Below are 19,876 nucleotides of genomic sequence, written 5' to 3' on the forward strand. Positions count from 1 at the left end.
TAAATGTTTATACCTATACCTGTTCACTTTTTTATTCTTTATATATATTTGTTGTTGTTTATTGTAAATTTGTGTATGTACATTGAGAGCGGAGTGGAAACCGGAGACAAATTCCATGTATGTGTACAAATACATGGCCAATAAAGCTGATTCCGATTCTGATTCTGATAATATTTCTGATATATTTCAAAAATCTGACAATGTATGACAATTAACATACAATTAATATGCAAGAGATGTTCATAAATAATAATGACTTCACACCTTCTGTCTGTTCACATATCACATCTGACAACACAGAGGTAGAACGGAGGCAGGTTATGGTTATTTAATATGCTTCCCACAATGGCACCTTGGCCATATAATCATTCACTCAGTGAACGCAATGAGATGCAAAATTAAATTTTAACTGCATTTGAATGTTAAATTAGACTGTAAATGCATCTCTGCTTCCACTTAGTACACATTATTATATAGTTACTCATGATATGTACTTTGTACCATGTTACCAGAACAAAATAATATAGTTGGTTTACATCATTTTTGTCTTTTTTTGTGCGTCTAACCTGAAATTCATTATGTGAAACATTGACTGAATTAATAATTTACCTTTTAGGGGGTTGAAATACTTTGCACAGCAGTGGGGAATTCTGTCTCTGGAGAGCATCAAAGATAAGTAAATGACAGAAAGGGCCAACGCTGCAGTGGAAAAACCTGCATTAGTATCTGGTCCTGCAGACATGGAGGGTTTCAGCGACAAGCTTTTCTGCTGCAGGTGGGTGCGACACAGAGTTCCCCTGGCCCACAGAGAGGAACTGTACCACATCCTGAGGATGACCGGCCCTCTGGTAAGGATTGACACTGTTTACATCCCTTCCTCTGTCTGTTAGGGGATTGTGTGGATTGAGGCTGTCCTTGCTGAAAACCTGATTTATACAACAGAAGATTGAGTGTTTGTTTGGAAATGTCAAGTGAAAAACAACCTGTGTCTGATATTTAGAAGCACACATCAGTCAACCATAGGCAGTGCTTGCCTAGTTTCAATCGGTGGCTGCAACCTGACAAAGTGATGACTGTGACGGCTCATTTGCAAAGAGAGCCCTGCTTATTAATTGCGAATTGTCCATGTTTGTCTTTCTAGCTGCTCTCTCGAATCCTCAATTACCTGCTCCCATTTGTGGTCACCATGTTCTGTGGACGTCTGGGAAATGAAGTGATGGCTGGCTATGGATTAGCTTCTGCTGTAAGTGGTCATCTGTATGCTCCGTAGACTTGTGGAGGCTAGCATGAGGGAATGAAAGGTGGAAATGTAATTCCACGGGAGAAAATGAAATATTAACGCTATAAACTTACCCTCTTCAAGATTTTACAATGGTTTCACACGCCTGATGATTTATATAATAAGTAGTATATTTGCTGTTAAGAGTTATAGAAATATTGGTGACATCAGAGGGATTCAAGTTTGTTTCAAATTCATTTCAGACCATTAATATTACCACTGCAGCAACAGGATGTGGTCTGGGACTGGCATGCGATACTTTGGTGTCTCAGGTTTGCCCTATGCAATTTTGCCCTCACCCCTCAATTTCACAAACTCAACATCCCCATTGTTCATTCATTACACCCTGTTCTATAATGATAAACAAGGTCTGTGCTGTTGTGTGCAGACATTTGGTGGTAAGAACCTGCTGCGGGTGGGAGTGATCCTTCAGCGGGGCATCATCATCCTGCTGTTGTTCTGTCTGCCCTGCTGGGGTCTGCTCATCAATGCCCAGGCCATCCTGTTATGCCTGGGCCAGAGCCCTGAGGCGGCCAGGTAACTATGTAAATCTGTCCATGAATGGTGTTCAGTCAGAGCACGAGACCTCATCCTCTCAAACACCTCCACATTCAAATCAAATCTGGTCCCCACAGATTATGAGCAGATTCAGCATAAATTGATTATCAGTATTCCAAATATTGATCACATGACCTCTTAACAGTTCTGTGGTGCACACTCACGCCTCTTCTGTGTTATTTAATGTGCGTTCTCCAGGGCTAAGCATACACTGTATGAAAAAATATCTTCATATTATTTCTCCTGAAAGGCAACATTTTCTTGCGATGAATATATATTTTTAAGTGGCAGTGGAAATAAATGAGCTTCAAATTATGACATTGAACAGTGTATACTATAAAATGATAATTTCCTTGGATCTGAATACAGCCTTCTGATTTTAGAATAGCCCAGCTGTATATGACAGCCTTCCTTCCAGCCGTACCAGTGAGTTGTGACTTTTCTCTCACCTTTTTAAGCAAATTCAATACTTTTTCAGTGATGTATAGAGAAACCACTACCTCTCAAATGTGTGTTTTATCTATATATTTATGTATTCTAGGCAATGTTTCTACATCAGCTTCAGGTGTCTTATCTGCAGAACCAGGTGCATTAATATCCTGTACACAATTATCTTTTTTCAGAGAGTCAAAACATGTTGTCTTAATTAATGTAAAGTGGTACTCATCATCTGGTGTTTGTGCACTCAGGGTATAATACTGCCACAAATGTACGCTGCTGTCATGGCAAACATAGCGAATGTTGTGACGAACTACATCTTTATTTACTGGCTGCATCTGGGTGTTAGGTAGGTGTATACTCACACACCATTTTGAATCTGATTAAAACACACACACACACACACACACACACACACTCACACACACACACACACACACACACACACACACACACGCGCGCGCACACTGATACCAACTTGTGTGTGTCCATGTCTTACAGCGGATCTGCAGCAGCCAATGCTCTGTCTCAGATTTACATCTGCGCTTTTCTGTTTGCTTACATTTGGTGGAAGAAGCTCCATGTAAAAACATGGGGAGGTGAGAGATTTCACATTTATAGTTTCCCTTGCTTTCATGCATCAGCCTCCATCTTTTTTAGTCTACATACATGAGTTTCTCTCTCCCCCTGCAGGCTGGTCTGTGGAATCACTGCAGGAGTGGGGCTCCTACATGAAACTGGCCTTCCCCAGTACATTAATGACATGTTTCGAGTGGTGGGTTTATGAGGTTGGTGGATTCTTTGCAGGTAATCCAGATATTTTAATAATTACATTAATACAGATCTATGTTATTTAAGACTATCTCTAAGCTCATTGATTTAATCAAAACAGCATGAGATACAAACTTCTTTGTCTCTAATGATCAGGAATGCTGAGTGAAGACGAGCTGGCCGCCCAACATGTTGTGGTGATGGTGGCTTTCATAACCTACATGGTATGGTACTAACAACAAGTCAGAGTGTGATATTCTCACTTTAAAAGTCAGATTTAGATTAGTTAAAAAAAAAAGTTTAAACACTTTCAGGAGCAAGCTCTTTTGTAAATCAGTGTTCATTCTTTCTGATTCTTGAATGTATTTTTTTTCATGTAAAATGATGAATCCACAGTTCCCTCTTGGTGTTCAAGCTGCAGCATGCGCCCGTGTGGGTAATGCTCTCGGTGCCGGAGACACTGCCAGGGCCATCCTCACCTGCAAGATGACACTCGCTCTTGCAGGTAAGTTCCAAACATGTTCTGTTGATGTGTATTAATAAATCAATAAATCAGCATTTGATGTTTGATTTCTTTACATCCCCTTTTTTTCCAGCTAGCATTGCAGTTGTTGAAGGTATTGTGCTTGGCTCTACTAAAACAGTGATTGGCTTCATCTTCACCTCTGATGAGTGAGTCTTTGTAGCTGCACTTACATTTCACTTATTGAACGTTAACGTTGTTAAAGTTGTTACAGTACAACTGCTACACACAAAGACACAATCTTAATTATCCTTTCAGGAAAATCATTGGTCTGGTTTCCCATTTGATGAACGCTTACTGTTTCCTCCAATTCTTTGATGGTCTTGTGGTGAGTCTAACAGCCAGCTAAATATATTTGCAGTAGAATGCTAAATATATTTGCAGTAGAATGCCAAAATCAAGACATATTTGTCAAATAAAAATGTTTTCCCCATTCTAGTGTGTGTGCACAGGCATCTTCTTGGGCACGGGCAAACAGAAGATACCGGCTGTGGCCAATTTCATTGGATACTACGGCATAGGACTTTCAATGAGCGTAGTTTTAACGTTTGTTGTCAAACTGAGAATTTTGGGTAATTACAGGAAGTGACCATGTTTTGCTACATTCATAGACAAATCGAGACAAATAATTGATTGCCCAGGATGAAGCAAGTTCTTATAATTGAGGCCTGCTGTGTCTTTGACGGACTAATTTGTCTTTGTCTCTGCAGGTTATTGGCTGGGGCTGCTGATTTGTGTCGTCTTGCAATCCATCTTCTACATCACTGTCATCTTCAAGCTCAACTGGAGGAGAATGACGGAAGAGGTATGCTGCTGGCCAATCAAACAAATCAGGATCATTCAGGGCCTCAGCTGTTTCGATATACTGGCAGAATCTGCTTCATTTATACAGGATCGGCTGCTCAGGCAAATCTAACAAATGTCTGTACTTATTTGTCGGGTTTTTGTATCCTCTTGTTTGCAGGCTGTGAAACGAGCTCAGAAAAATACACACATGACATTATTACACACAGCTTCCCTGTCAGACGACCAGACAGCCAGTAATGGGAGCGTAAGTGGCTTGTTATTCTTAACACTAACAACCTAGATGGCTTTTCATAGCTAGTTTCACTGTTATCAATGGACTTTTCTCATTTGTTTTAAATGTAATATTCTATATCAGTCCAAGAAACCAAATATCTGACAACTTTTTCTTTTTAGGTTTACTGCACTTGTTCTCCATATGACTCAACAAAATAAATGAATATGATACTTTTTCCTCCAAGTCAGTGGAAAGCTACATGTCTGTGGGCACTGAGTGCCATGATGGCAACGCAGAGACACAGAATGGACATGTGGTCCAGCTGAAGGGTGTCCATCTCTCCACTACCCAGCTGATCCTCAGGCGAGGCCTCACTGTGTTTGCAGCAGTTGCACTTCTGGCTGTGGGAGCGACTGTGCACTTCCTTGTGCCTTTGCCAGAGACCTGGCCTTCAGAGGCCAACTCTACTTCGGACTGGATCAACACGACATATACTCCCGATCAAATTCTCTCCACTGCACTGGTCCCAATTAAAGGATGAGCTCCTTGATCATTAAGTTGTTGTTTGTGCTCATGGACTTGTTATCTTTGAGAGGAAGTGGCTAAAACACTGGCAGATTTGATGCAAAATTAAGTGAATTAATGGTTGAACTAACATTTAGCTATAAGAGATTCATTCTTTGTTTGATCATAAACAATTACATTTTTTAATGGTCCTTCTGCGTTTTCTCTCATCTGCACGTGTTTCATGCTTCATGTGTTTCATGTTCATGTTCCTGTGATGCAGCTCTGCATGATAAATGCTTCAGAGAATTTTCTTTCCCCCTGAATCTTTAGAGCGTTTGTAAGTGTAGCCCTTGTCTGATGTCAAAATAAATAATGGTATTTGTAGAAATGTGTGTAGAAGTTCTATTTAGTTGAATAAGAATATAACAGTATGCTATCTTTTCTTATCTAACATGTAAGGGTTCACATTGTCACGCTAAATGCTTATATGCTACTTACAGTGGCTGTAAATACTTGTATGCAATGCAAACAGTTTAGGATTTAGCAGAAAAATAGTCCTCACACACTACAAAGAGTGCACATTCACTTTACTACATTACAACTCAAACAAGTTAAGTATAATGCAGACTATTAATCATCAACATAAACAGAATACAAAAATTGTCAGAATATGTGCTTTTGCATTGCTAAAATGAATTGACTGTTAAGGTCTCCCACAAACATATTTGTTTATTGAAATTATAAAAACTGTCATGTCCTTCCTATCCTTCCCTCCCCTCAGCCACATTTCCATCTCCTCAAACTAATTCTTTGTCATACTCTTCTTGTCCATCAGGTGCCCTCTGACCTTTTTCTCCTGTCTCCTGCACACCTACTCTCCCTGTGCTTCCACTTTCCTTTTTCACTCACACCTGTTTGCCATTACTTGTCCTGTCATGCTGTTACCTTGCACCGGTACCTGCCGGTTGGACTGCCTTTGGTCTTGACCCTTGCCTGCTTTGTTACTGCATGAGCTTATGTATCTTCTACATTTAATCATTGAACTGACTAACTAACTGTATGTCGCTTCAACAATAAATCCTTGAACTCTTCCATTCAAGTTCATATAAGGGTGGGTTTACTGTATTTTGATGGTTACTCTCCCAATGATCCCTGTTGGTCCAATACTTAACAAATCCATCAATACACAGTCTCAAAGTTCATGGTTCCATAAATGTTTTTCACAATCGCTATCCACTCTACTAATGCCTCTTTGACTCTTTCCTTGAGCAATGAGTTTGATCGATACATTAAATATATTGTACTGAAACTGTCATCAATCACTAAACTCAAACTTTATTCAGTGTGGCTTTGTGGCACAAAGGCAGTAACACTGCCTGTGTGCAAAAAAACGGAGCAAAATTGCTCCATTCACATAGAAGATACATAAGCTCACAGAATGTTCAGTGCAAGAGTGATGGCATGATGGTCAGAGTGGAGCAGAGCATGAAAAGTATTCTGTGATTTTCCAAAACATATTGCTCCCAGTCCCACAGTTTTCACTCAAAAGATAGGACATTTTGTGCTGGCCGCACGCATGTGTCTATGGAATCCAACAGACTTACACATTTGGCTCAAAGAGCCGCAGAGCGACATGAACTCCAACCAACTGCTCCATTAGACTCCATGTTAAATCTGACCTCTAATTTCTCAAAGAAAGCAGACGGTACCAGTTTTGTATTTTGCTCTGTAGCTCACATTTTTAACTCCACAAACATAAAAACCACATCAGCGCTTTCCGCAGAGTCTTATCTTTCTCCTGATACCCATATGTCATTGATTGGACTCATGGTTTTGGTATAGGGGGCAGAGGTTTGACACGTAGTTTTGTTGAAAATCCCTGTGTACTTAATGAGCCTCTAACACACAGATGCGCCAATCGCCATGGCAGCCAGTGACACACATGCACCCAAGCACACGTTTGATATGAGGTCATTAGTGCCGTTTTTATGTTTCTACTTCTAGCAAATAGGTTGAATGTGTGGTAAAACTGAATTACCTGTTTGGGCTTTATATGATCTCTTTTGTGATGTGTAACCACAATAGAGATCATACTGACATTAGGATGTTAGGAATCCATTTTAGTGTAGTTGTCATAGTTTAGGTAATTGTGTTGTCAGGTAAGGGGCATAGTTACCTATATTGTAATGGGGTTGAGGTCCTCGTCAGTGGCAGGCTATATAAAGCTGCCATATTAAATCTAATCTGGTGCTGCCAGGACCACATGGTCCACCATGTGATGAGCTGTGCCATGTATTTGTTATTATTGTCGGTGAAATAAACATCAGGGCCCCGTTCCTCGTACGTGGCTAACTGAGTTAGCCGGATAATTTTCAGGATGAGATTACATAAGTCAGGCTTTTCGATTCCACGAAGCAAGTTTGGTAAAATCACCATAGCAACACATCCATAAACTTGAACCTGCTCCAGCGCAGGCTAACTTAAGTTAGCTGGATAAGCTTGCCACTCCCCCGGAAAAAAATGGCTGCTCCCTTCCTCAGAGATCCCATTGATGAAGGAGCGATATTAATTAGATTAGCGTTTTATAGGGAGAGAGTTCTTCGAGATCGCCAAGATCCGTTATCACATCATGATGACTTCCTGTACGAGCGCTATCGATTCTGCCGACAAAGAATCATTTATTTACGAGACCTTCTCGAGCCATACATTGAACACCACACGCCGCAACCGAGCATCGACTGTCTCACAGACTGTATCAGAGCCTCGCGCTGTGTTGCGAGTGGTACATTTTTAGCCGCTGCATGCCGTGCTGTTCGTACAGTTTATTTGGCGGTTAAGAAACTTATGGATGTGTTCATTACATCACCATGGCACATATTGTATTGACTCACCATTCTGAATAATGTTTGTGTGCTTAGTGTTTACTTGCTCCCGTGTCCTCTTGATGGCTGGTTGAACTACATGATGGTTGAAAGCACTCATAATGATGTGACAGTGTTATTAGTACACCATAGATATCATTATTGTAGAACATGATTAAGGTGGACTCATGATAAGAATAGAGAGAATCACACACAATTTATTTTCACTGCTTATTATGAATAATACATACATACTGATCCGCCCATACACAGATTCACACACACACATATTCAAACTCCTAGTTCTATATGGTAATCTACACATACATGTATATACACACATATATAGTACATGATACATAAGCGCATACAGTACATACATCCTCATAAGTACCTATTAGTTAGTATCAATTAGATACTCTTTGGGCTTGTTTTTATCTACTTATTCTGAAAGAGTTGAGATAATTATTTTCGCTAAGATCTCATTGGATGATGCATTCCATTAAGCCTACTGCCAGCAGCACATTTAAAGAAATGTAATCTGATTGATTGAGGTGATGAGGCACTTAAAATTAGCCTTTACATTTTACCAACACTTGCGCATTTAACTTGTCTGCGATATTTTGCCATGCTTCTTGTCTAGCCCTCGCAGCGGTGGCGGTGTTAGATTTTGCCATGATTATGGTCTTGAATTCCTCATATGCGTTCATGATCATCTCCTGCTCGTCAGCGGAGAAAAAAGAGGCTCTTTGAGTTTATTTGCCATCGTACTGTTAGAAAATCATGGTTTCGGTGATCGACGCTTCCCCCTTTTGAAGTAGGACGGGCACGCGCAATTATCCTGATTACTGAAGTCTGGTTCGGATTAACGAGATTGTTTAAGCGCGGATCAGCCTTTGAGAAACCGAGATAGCCTGACTTCAATCATCGGGTTAATTTAAGCTGGCTAATAGGACATTTGATCGACTTAGTTGAACCACATACGAGGAACGGGGCCCGGGTTGGTTTGCACCTAATCTCTGTGTCAATCCTCCTGCTTCCAAAGTCCAGCCGCTGAGTGGGCAGCCTAATAAACCTAATCATTGAATCCTTAACCAGATCTGTAGGTTGTGATTGTGTTTTCAACATTAAACCACTCAAGATCAAAACATTCTTGCTTTTAAGTCATCCATTTCAGTCTTTGTTGTGATTGCAAGCTTTTTTCCCTTCTTGTTTTTCCACCATCTTCGTTGTTTCAGCTGGCCTTGGCTTCATTCCAGGGCAGCTGAGCAAATATTTCTATCCGGTACAACATTATCTCCGAGTCTGTGAGATAAAAGACCGACACTCCAGCAGAAGGACCTGCTTTAACATTTTGGGCTACAGACATGGAGGGTTTCAGCGACAAGCTTTTCTGCTGCAGGTGGGTGCGCCACAAAGTTCCCCTGGCCCACAGAGAGGAACTGTACCACATCCTGAGGATGACCGGCCCTCTGGTAAGGATTGACACTGTTTACATCCCTTCCTCTGTCTGTTAGGGATTGTGTGGATTGAGGCTGTCCTGATTTATACAACAGAAGATTGATGACAGTTTGACTTTGCCAAAGAACAGATTAGGATGCCAGGTAAACATACTTTTGTGTCTGTGACGTCACAGCAGAAATCATTAGACCTAAGACAGCATATGGCAGGTAGTAATGACAGTGTGATGGCTCATTTGCAAAGAGAGCCCTGCTGATTAATTGCGACTTGTGTTTCTGGTCATTTCGTGCTTACAGCGTATCAACTGTGAGCTGGTAACCGTATCAACTGCACCATTGTCCATGTTTGTCTTTCTAGCTGCTCTCTCGAATCCTCAATTACCTGCTCCCATTTGTGGTCACCATGTTCTGTGGACGTCTGGGAAATGAAGTGATGGCTGGCTATGGATTAGCTTCTGCTGTAAGTGGTCATCTGTATGCTCCGTAGGCTTGTGGAGGCTAGCATGAGGGAATGAAAGGTGGAAATGTAATTCCAAGGGAGAAAATGAAATATTAACGCTGTAAACTCAACTTCTCGAAATTTTACAATTGTTTCACACGCCTGATGATTTAATCAATATGTAGTATATTTACTGTTAAGAGTCATGGACATATTGGTTACATCAGAGGGATTCAAGTTTGTTTCATATTCATTCCAGACCATTAATATTACCACTACAGCAACGGGATATGGTCTGGGACTGGCATGCAACACTTTGGTGTCTCAGGTTTGGAAAACTCTTTTAAAATGATGATACAATACATTTTAATTGTTTATTGTCCCTCCTGTTTATTACTGCACCCCTTTCTAAAATGTGAATTATGATGTGCAGACATTTGGTGGTAAGAACCTGCTGCGGGTGGGAGTGATCCTTCAGCGGGGCATCGTCATCCTGCTGTTGTTCTGTCTGCCCTGCTGGGGTCTGCTCATCAATGCCCAGGCCATCCTGTTATGCCTGGGCCAGCACCCTGGGGTGGCCAGGTACAGCACCTAATATGTTGTGATGCTATTGCACAAGGGATGTGGGTGCGTTTAAACTTGGGAAGTCGAGACCTTATCCTTCCTACGTAAAAGAAAAAAATCTGGTCCCCACAGATTCACTTTATTGCACTCATTCTGCTCCAGTATTTTTAACTATCCCTTTCAAGCATGAATTATGACAACCGTGGTCAGAAAAATGCCAGTGAAAATGAATGAGACTGAATGAACATTGTATATTATCTTAGATTGAGAAAGTGCTTCTTTGTCTTGGTTTCAGAATAGCTCAGCTGTATATTACAGGCTTCCTTCCTGCAGTACCAGTCAGTCCTACTTTTTCTTTCACCTTTCAGCAACAATTCAACATGTTTTTCTTATCCTGTTTTGTAGTATTTCTGCTCAATAAGCTGCTAACTAAATTAAAAACACCTAACTTAAATCATCTTTCTCTGTAGGCAATGTTTCTACAGCATCTCCAGGTGTCTTACCTGCAGAACCAGGTGGATTGCTGTCTTAAACCCAAGTCAAGTTCTCTGTGTTGGCCCTCTGTATCATCGTATTTTAGTATATGTTATAAATCGTGTTCAGACTAATTTTGATAAGTTGCGGCAATGATCTGGTGTTTGTGCACTCAGGGTATAATACTGCCACAAATGTACGCTGCTGTCATGGCAAACATAGCGAATGTTGTGACGAACTACATCTTTCTTTACTGGCTGGATCTGGGTGTTAGGTAGGTGTATACTCACACACCATTTTGAATCTGATTAAAACACACACACACACACACCCACACACACTGATACCAACTTGTGTGTGTCCATGTCTTACAGCGGATCTGCAGCAGCCAATGCTCTGTCTCAGATCTACATCTGCGCTTTTCTGTTTGCTTACATTTGGTGGAAGAAGCTCCATGTAAACACATGGGGAGGTGAGAGACAGTTATATTTAGCAGGTATTTATGGTGACTTTATGATCTCCTGGACCACTTTGTTGATCTTCCAAGATTTTCCCGGCACATGAATAAGTTTCTCTTTCCCCCTGCAGGCTGGTCTGTGGAATCACTACAGGAGTGGGGCTCCTACATGAAACTGGCCTTCCCCAGTACGTTGATGAAGTGCTTTGAGTGGTGGGTTTATGAGTTTGGTGGATTCTTTGCAGGTAATCCAAGTATTATACAAAGTTAAGACATTTGTGTTGAACATACCAGATACAAACTGTGAGTCATGACTTTCTTCTTTGTCTCTAATGATCAGGAATGCTGAGTGAAGATGAGCTGGCAGCCCAACATGTTGTGATGATGGTGGCTTTCATAACCTTCATGGTACTAATAAGTCAGAGCTGATATTCTCCCGTATAAAACCTTTCTCTAAACATATCAAACTCAAGGTTTGTTCACCTTGAGTTAGTTTACTTCTGAACACTCTCAGAAGCCGATTCTTTTTCATACTTTTTAAAAAAAAAATGATGAATCCACAGTTCCCTCTTGGTATTCAAGCTGCAGCATGCGCCCGTGTGGGTAATGCTCTCGGTGCCGGAGACACTGCCAGGGCCATCCTCACCTGCAAGATGACACTCGCTCTTGCAGGTCAGTTCTAAACATGTTCTGTTGATGTAGCCGAAATCAATAAATCAGTATTTGATGTTTGATTTCTTTACATCCCCTTTTTTTCCAGGTAGCATTGCAGTTGTTGAAGGTATTGTGCTTGGCTCTACTAAAACAATGATTGGCTTCATCTTCACCTCTGATGAGTGAGTCTCTGCAGCTGCACTTTCTTTCAGTAACTCTATGATTGCAAAGATTGGAATAAAGAAATAGATGCCAATTATAAAATCCTATTACAGGAAGATCATAGGTCTGGTTTCACACTTGATGAATGCATACTGTTTCCTTCAGTTCTTTGATGCTCTTATGGTGAGTATAACAGTTCTTCTTGTAAGCACAGCAAATATATTTGCATGTTGAATGAGCCAAATATATAAATGTTTAACTCGACAGGAGTTAAATGGTGGCCAATGGAGTGAGACTGCATAATAATTAGAGATCTGTCTCTTTATATCCTAGTGCGTGTGCTCTGGCATCTTCTTGGGCACGGGCAAACAGAAGATACCAGCCGTGGGCAATTTTATTGGGTACTACTGCATAGGACTTCCACTAAGCGTTACTTTAACGTTTGTTGCAAAACTGAGAATTTTAGGTAATTGTATGAAGTGGCATGTTGTTTTTCATTTCCAAAGAGACGGGTTTTTAGTTTCATGGAAAGCCTACTCTGCACTTAACTGAATAATTGCAGGTTTTTGGCTGGGACTGCTCGTTGGAATCATTTTACTATGCACCTTCTACATCACTGTCATCTTTAAGCTGAACTGGGAGAGAATCACAGAGGAGGTATGCTCAGCAGGGACTCAGAATCTGGACTTTCAAAAGCTATTTGCTGCATGTAAAGATCTGAGAAATAAGACATTGGTTTAGTTTTTGTTTGTATTTGTTTGCAGGCTTTAAACCGAGCACAGAAAAACACTCCCATGACTTTATTAAGCACAGCTGTCCTGTCAGACGCTGCGGGTCACAACACTGTTGACCAGACAGCGAGCCATGGGAACGTAAGAGGCCTGTAACAACAAAACATCGACATTTATTTTCATAGCTTGTTTTATCTTGTCAATTGGCATTTATATTATTCTAATATTATTACGTTTTTGCTGTCCTTTGACATTGTTCATTTTCCATATGACTTAACAAAATAAGGTAATGGTCAATGTCTGTCTCCCAAGTCAGTGGAAAGTTACATGTCTGTGGGCACTGAGTGCCATGACGGGAACACGGAGACACAGGATGGACATGTGGTCCAGCTGAAGGGTGTCCATCTCTCCACTACCCAGCTGATCCTCAGGCGAGGCCTCACTGTGTTTGCAGCAGTTGCACTTCTGGCTGTGGGAGCGACTGTGCACTTCCTTGTGCCTTTGCCAGAGACCTGGCCTTCAGAGGCCAACTCTACTTTGGACTGGATCAACACGACATATACTCCTCATCAAATTCTCTCCACTGCACTGGTCCCAAATGAAGAGTCAGATTGACCTTAAAGTAACAATATGGCACACTGCCGGCTATTGTTTAAATTGAGTACTGCAAAAGCCAAATTCACCCCTATCACCCAGATTCGAAGTTCATGCGGCTTGCCGGGTTGAGGACACTAAACCGTCATGAGCGCAACATTGTACTTTGAGAATGAAATGTACGAGTCTTACGCTGTAAATTGATCTGCTAATGTATACATTTGCAATGTATTTATTGTCTGCAAATTATAAACCACCTCACGTTTTATTTTTATTTTGTAGCTTTCAGCTCGCTATAGATGTGTGGCTGGCTATGTTTATGGTAGCCAAAGCTCAGCCTGTTATCCCAAAAACAAAAGCCGAGTGCTTCGAAAATATACATTCCAGAGTTGGAGTTCAGTGGCTGTTGGCCTTACTACTTTCCAGGCCCCATTAAAGAGGTACTTTGTTGATTTTCCACTGAGTGACGTGACTTTCACCGGCAAATGAGCGGGGAGGGTGAGCCGCTCGCAACACAGGGATGACATAATGTGATGACACAGAGCCGGTTGAATGAAAATCTATATTCCGACCACTAGACGTGATAAATGAGTTAAGGTTAGCTAACCTTAATTTAAGCTATCGTCTTAGAATCCTCTGAGCTGTCTCCATCTCGCAAATGCATTTCCAGTATTTATGGAAACGGTCTTTTTATGATTTAATATAGTAAATATATTGTTGTTCCTTTAAGAATTCAAGATAACCACAATGTTTCTATTTAATGCATTAAATACAAAGGTTGTCAAACTGTCTTTAGTTTGACTCATTCTCTTTGACAGAATGTGGTTGTGAGACAAATACTGCAGTAACTGGGAAGTAATTCATTGATCATACACAATTTCACTCTCTGTGCACTGTCCATCTGCATGTGTGCCTTCCTTCTGCACGTCCTGCAATGCAAACATCTGCCTTTGCTCATGTTCATTTCAACAAGTTAGTGATCAGCAGCTTAAGAATGATTCCAGCAGCCAGGATGAAAAGCATGACAGCCAGAGTCAGGCCTCTACGCAGAACCAGAGTCCTGTGAGAGAACTTCTCCACTGTTTGTACTGCTGGGACCGCCTCAGTGTGAAGCAGGTCAATGATGTCTTTTTGCCCTGGTGAGTTCCCTGGATCATCTGGTTTGGGACCTGGATACATTATTTATTTATATATATATATATATATATATATATATATATATATATATATATATATATATACACACACACACACAAAATAGCTCTACAAGGATATTGAGCTTATAATTTGAAGCAATGTACCACTATTAAACTACATGTCTTATAGTCTCCTGGAAGAACTCATAATTCCCCCTGCTGAACAGGATAAATGTTTTCTTTTTCTCTAGCAGTATAAAATGTTTTACTTACTTGTGTCTGTGGAGCTCGCACACACTCCCGCTCTGATTTGAGCCTGGAAGTAAAACAATGCGTTAATATTTAATCATAAAGAAGTAGCCTTCGTCCATTTAGAATGGGAAGATGTACCGCTGAATACTAACCTCGACTTTAGCTTTCATCCAGTCCATTCTTACCAGGTAGAAAATTAAGAATGAAGACTGCAGAGCCACACAGGTAAACAAGCCTATCCACAGACCTAAGGGAAATAAAGAGTTTTACATCTTTAGCTTTAAGTGTAGCAAGTGATGCTGAGTCAGATCTCTCACTAAAAATAGACTATGGGGAGAAAAAAATGTCCAGTTAGACAGAAATGTGGCAAAAACAAACAGATAAAGGTTAAAAAATATGCTGTAAATCTTACCCTTGATTCCCATTTTGGCAGCAAACATCAGTGACACTCCAATGGGAAAACCAACACCATAAAACCCAAAAATGTTGCAAATAGCCCCAATCCTCTGTTTACCAGCTCCTCTTATAATGCCTCCCGCGGCTGCCTATGCAAACACAATAAAGAGGTGGTTAGACATGTATATTGCAAATGCAATAATATGTAGGTGTGTCAAGGGATCTTGATTGGATGTGAATTGCAGAGATACTTACTGATATTGCATCCAAGAGGACGAATGGTGCATATAAAAGCATGATATCAGCAACCCTTTCCTGTATTTGTCTGACGGTAAAGAGACTCAAAATTAACAGTTTGACACTAAAGAGAGGTTAACAAAAAATGACCATGAAATTTGTGACATATTATATTATCGTTGACCAAAGAGAAATCAGTAATTTGCCCAAAATCACAGTGATGCCGAGCGTAAGTTAATGTTTAAAAGAATATGTCGGCAAAGTTCACTGTAATGCACGTCATGGTGAAAGGTCACTTAAGTGACAGATTACCTCTTGCAGACTTGACACTGTCTCTGTAGATGTTAACACACTGTCCCCCCCCCCCCCCCCCCCCCCCCCAAAGGTAATGAGTATAGTTACATGTTAAAGATATACTCACTTGTCATATGTAAAGACATAAGAGATATGGTTCTTCAGGCTCCCAATCAGAAGGGACAAACATATAGAGACTGACACTGTGGGAAAGAGTAACACACTTTATTTTCCACAGGTTGCATCATGCAAAAGCTGCTGATTTAGTTTACTTTTTGTAAACTGACTTACAGTATATTCAAACAGAGGACAACCACAGTCTTCTAATGTTGGTTCGTTTAAGCTCTAAGCTACTGCTGAATTAGTTTCTTGAGTGCAATTAGAATTATTGAACAATTACTAAAGTATTAACTTACCTTCAAATACATGCTTTTGATAAGATTATTATCAACAATATTATTATTAACAGATAGCATAGAAATGGTGTTTACTGACCTGCACAGAACATAGTTAGTTTAGCGGACAGCTTAGCCTGCTCTGTGTCTCCGGCTCCCAAGGCATTTCCAACTCTTACATTGCCTGCTATAGCGAAACCCATCGGGAACTAAGAACAAAAACGCAATATTAACATACTGGTACACTGCGTGTACAAATAGGGGATTCATACGAGACAATAACAATTTGAAGTATATGAATTTTGGTAGCGGAAAGATTACCATGTATGCAACAGTAGAAAGTTCATATACAACCGCTTGAGCTCCAAGCTCCACCTCACTTATTAGACCTGTCAATGACAAACGGCACTTAGATTTCACACCAGAAACGCTTTAATTAAACAACAAAGTGTGCCATGGCATTACCTGCCAGAAAGCCTCCAATCTCATACGTCCACCACTCAACACACATCATGACCATGCTGGGGATGGCCAAGTTGATATATGAGCCCCAGTCCTGCAGGCACTCTTTAGACCAGCCTGCATGGTCAAATAATAAAGCGATACATCATTATATCAGATCAGATCAGTGCCGTGTCTCAATAATCAGCTCTGCTGGGAACATATCAGAAGCAGTTCAATGCTCATTTGATTTGAAATCTACCACACCATTCTTAAATGTCTTAAACAAACAGGGAAGCAAAGAAGGGAATAAGAAAAGAGCTCGTATACGCGTTTGTAGTGACACAAGCCTTGAGTTCTGAACTAAACCATAGTTTGTGCCCTCAGCATATCAAATATGGAAGACGTTTTATACTGCCGTGGAGGGAGAGGGACGGGAGAAATGGTAACTTTCCTCCATAAGTTTAAGATCTTAGCCACACAAAACCTTCACTGTATTGTGGTTCCAGGCACTGCTGACAAATTGCACACACAGCCTTGAATTTCTCTCTGAAGATGGGTGTAAAGGGAAGTGCTCTTCAAACTCCTTTCACACAATTAATTAGACGTTTGTTTTACAACCAAGCACGTCTTGTGGCAGCAGCATTACAAATCATAATAATAAAATGAATAATAACCATTAGAAAACGTTGAGTTTCTCCTGAGCTACAGCCTGATTAAACCACAACCATCTCCCTCTGAGCTTCCTTCATCACTGCGATAACTCATTAACATTGGCATGATAGAAGCAACTGGAGCCTATTGCTTTATGCAGGCTCACGGTCCTGCAATATAAATGTGGTTCTCACCTCCCCAGGTGGCCTTGTGAAGACCTTTCCACACGATATAAGAATAGAGAACTGCAGCCATGGAGAACTGGGAAATGGTGTTGGCCACAGCAGAACCTCTGTAAAGAGTAGTTCGTTGCATGACATTGGTTATGTGATGCAAGCAGTAGTTGTGTTACTGAAAGAGGCAACAGGCAAAACTCACGCTACTCCCAGATTGAGTACGTAAAGGAAGATGTAGTTGATGAGAGCGTTAAGAAGATTGACCACGACGCCTGTGATCACCTGCGGCCATATGATGCCCTGAAAGAGAGCCACATATTATTCAGAAACAGGCAAAGTGAAAACTACAGGAGATTAACGGAGGACATCAACAGTACACATACGATTCAATACCTCTGTACCTAATAAAAGGGCCTCTTTACTTTTTCTAGATAAAATAAAATAAAATAAAAATGGAAAGGGGCCATTCTATAGTGTTGTTGAGTCCTTGGGATGCAGAATTTACAGTACTGTTTTAGACTCAGCACCTGGACAGGAAATTTGTGTTTTGCAAACTGATTGATTTACAAATGCGAAAAATAATCAAAACATTTGGGCCAAATGGAGGTTTGTGGCTTCAATCACATTAATTTTGCCCTGACTGAATTCGGACAGCACTTATCTCTAATGTCACATCAACAGCAACACTGTAAACATCAAATAGAAGTCTATATATTAGCATTGTACGGTATTATAATACTTTTGTGGATACGAGGAAGGAATTCACAGGCTATATGGCATCATCCTGCTCTGTCCTTATTTCAGCTCATTAGAGAGTTACTTAATGTTGAATAATAATGAACCTTACCTGGTTTTGCAGATATCTTGTTTGTAATGAATACATGAATGTAGCCTAAACACAACAACAAAGAAAAAAGAACAATATAAATATATCAATTTAGTTTTTTTTTATAACTGCTTATTCTTATTTTGAAATACTTACAGGAAGTGCTGGCATAAAGATATTCACGTACATCTGAGACAAACTAAAAAGAGAACATCACACTTTTTAAACAATACATAAATAGCTTTAAAGAACAAATAAAGCGGGAAAAGAAGACCAATGCGAGTGGTGACACAGCTTACCTGGCCACCTCTGGCTGCTGTCTGACAGCCAACAGGATGGGCTCTGTGTTAACAAGGATCGCCCAACAGGGGAAACACGCCAGTAACAAGATGAGGATCGCCCGCTGTATGATGACCCCAACTCTCATGAGGTTATTGCCCCCAAAAGTCTGAAACCAAAGAGCATTTTCTTATTTTGTCAATACTTGTCTGACCTAATGAAAAATGGTGTGTATAAGGCTCATACCTGAGAAATCAGAGTATCACACGCTGAAGCCAAACCCGCTCCAATAGATATACCTGTGACATTAATAACCTGAGGATACAACGCAAACATTGATGGATTATGTTCTGTTGCTTTATTGGTTTGACTTTTCACTGGAAACATCACTCCTGTCCTGGACTCACTGCTATCGCCAAAGACACCGCTGCCAGCTCTGTCCTCCCCAGATGGCCACAGAAAACAGTGCTGACAAAACTCACTGCAAACATCATGAGCTGGGACATAATCTGATGAGATCAAATCAAAAAATGAATGAAAAAAAATAGTGATTACTTTACAGGTAAATTACATTTATTTGGTGTGGGACTATTTCTTATTCTTCAGCCCTAGGCCTGTACATTAAACGGTACAAGCTTCATTAGTAATCAAGCGGCAATGATTGGACACTCGAGAGTACATTAAATACAGGCTACTCACCACTGGTCCGGACAGTTTAGACAACTCTTTTATTTCGGTCTTGAAACCAACAGGGACCAACATGCGGATCCGCTGAGTTACAAAACATTCACTCCATGAAGAGAGAGGCGAGTTCTGTGTGCTGCTCTCCATGATTCAGTAGCGGCAGATACTGCTCCATTCACGGCTGTGTGTGTGTGTGTGGGAGTGTGTGTGGGGGAGTGTGGGTGTGTCAGAGCGTCTCCGTCAGTGTGAGGAGCATGAAAGTCCAGCGACTGTTATTCACTTCCTGTCAGTCAGCCCCGGCGATGACACTAGGCTCGTGATGAGCTGCGCGCCTCGCCAGTGAAGTGGACGCAGTGGATGCAGCAGCAGGATGCAGCAGCAGGGGGCGTTGAAGAAAAAACAACTGCGGTTAATTCGGACATGTTTTCAGCCGCCTTCGAAGAATATGCAGGTGGTCAAAGAAACGACTTCCGGTTCGATCCTGTAGGCTACTTGTAGTTTGCAGACCTCGTTCGGATTTATTCATAATGTGTTTGTAAATATATAATAACGTAGCCGGCATTTTATGCTATCCTTTGTCTTTTTATGTCTGCTTGTGAAACAGTTTGCTGGT

The 19,876-nt window shown here is 40.8% G+C and overlaps 3 protein-coding genes across 3 annotated transcripts; 2 read left to right on the plus strand and 1 right to left on the minus strand.

Moving 5' to 3' along the window:
• Positions 1-680: 680 nt before the first annotated feature.
• LOC306701165 (multidrug and toxin extrusion protein 1-like) lies at positions 681-5,131 on the plus strand (the record flags this gene model as incomplete). Its single annotated transcript, XM_079166419.1, has 17 exons — positions 681-848; positions 1,142-1,243; positions 1,483-1,551; positions 1,668-1,816; positions 2,221-2,263; positions 2,379-2,423; positions 2,527-2,624; positions 2,777-2,874; positions 2,969-3,082; positions 3,203-3,270; positions 3,443-3,551; positions 3,643-3,718; positions 3,828-3,897; positions 4,009-4,141; positions 4,280-4,374; positions 4,534-4,620; positions 4,835-5,131. The coding sequence occupies 17 exons, from the start codon at positions 681-683 to the stop codon at positions 5,129-5,131; spliced, it is 1,821 nt and encodes a 606-aa protein (XP_079022545.1).
• Positions 5,132-9,325: 4,194 nt separating this feature from the next.
• LOC306701166 (multidrug and toxin extrusion protein 1-like) lies at positions 9,326-13,514 on the plus strand (the record flags this gene model as incomplete). The annotated part of the gene is made up of 17 exons (XM_079166420.1): positions 9,326-9,433; positions 9,777-9,878; positions 10,117-10,185; positions 10,291-10,439; positions 10,717-10,759; positions 10,892-10,936; positions 11,072-11,169; positions 11,270-11,367; positions 11,484-11,597; positions 11,693-11,760; positions 11,916-12,024; positions 12,113-12,188; positions 12,282-12,351; positions 12,502-12,634; positions 12,731-12,825; positions 12,933-13,025; positions 13,212-13,514. The coding sequence occupies 17 exons, from the start codon at positions 9,326-9,328 to the stop codon at positions 13,512-13,514; spliced, it is 1,773 nt and encodes a 590-aa protein (XP_079022546.1).
• An 808-nt stretch (positions 13,515-14,322) lies between these two features.
• On the minus strand, positions 14,323-19,430 carry slc47a3 (solute carrier family 47 member 3). The gene is made up of 17 exons (XM_079166809.1): positions 19,279-19,430; positions 18,987-19,088; positions 18,826-18,894; positions 18,600-18,748; positions 18,457-18,499; positions 18,322-18,366; positions 17,677-17,774; positions 17,493-17,590; positions 16,669-16,782; positions 16,525-16,592; positions 16,304-16,412; positions 15,936-16,011; positions 15,533-15,602; positions 15,294-15,426; positions 15,034-15,128; positions 14,903-14,945; positions 14,323-14,662 (listed from the first exon to the last, which is right to left on the minus strand). Exons 1-17 carry the CDS (start codon positions 19,408-19,410, stop codon positions 14,454-14,456), a joined length of 1,653 nt encoding a protein of 550 aa, XP_079022935.1. The 5' UTR covers positions 19,411-19,430; the 3' UTR covers positions 14,323-14,453.
• Positions 19,431-19,876: the final 446 nt, after the last annotated feature.

This window comes from Pholis gunnellus (genome assembly GCF_910591455.1).
Source record: "Pholis gunnellus genome assembly, chromosome: 9".
NCBI lineage: Eukaryota > Metazoa > Chordata > Actinopteri > Perciformes > Pholidae > Pholis > Pholis gunnellus.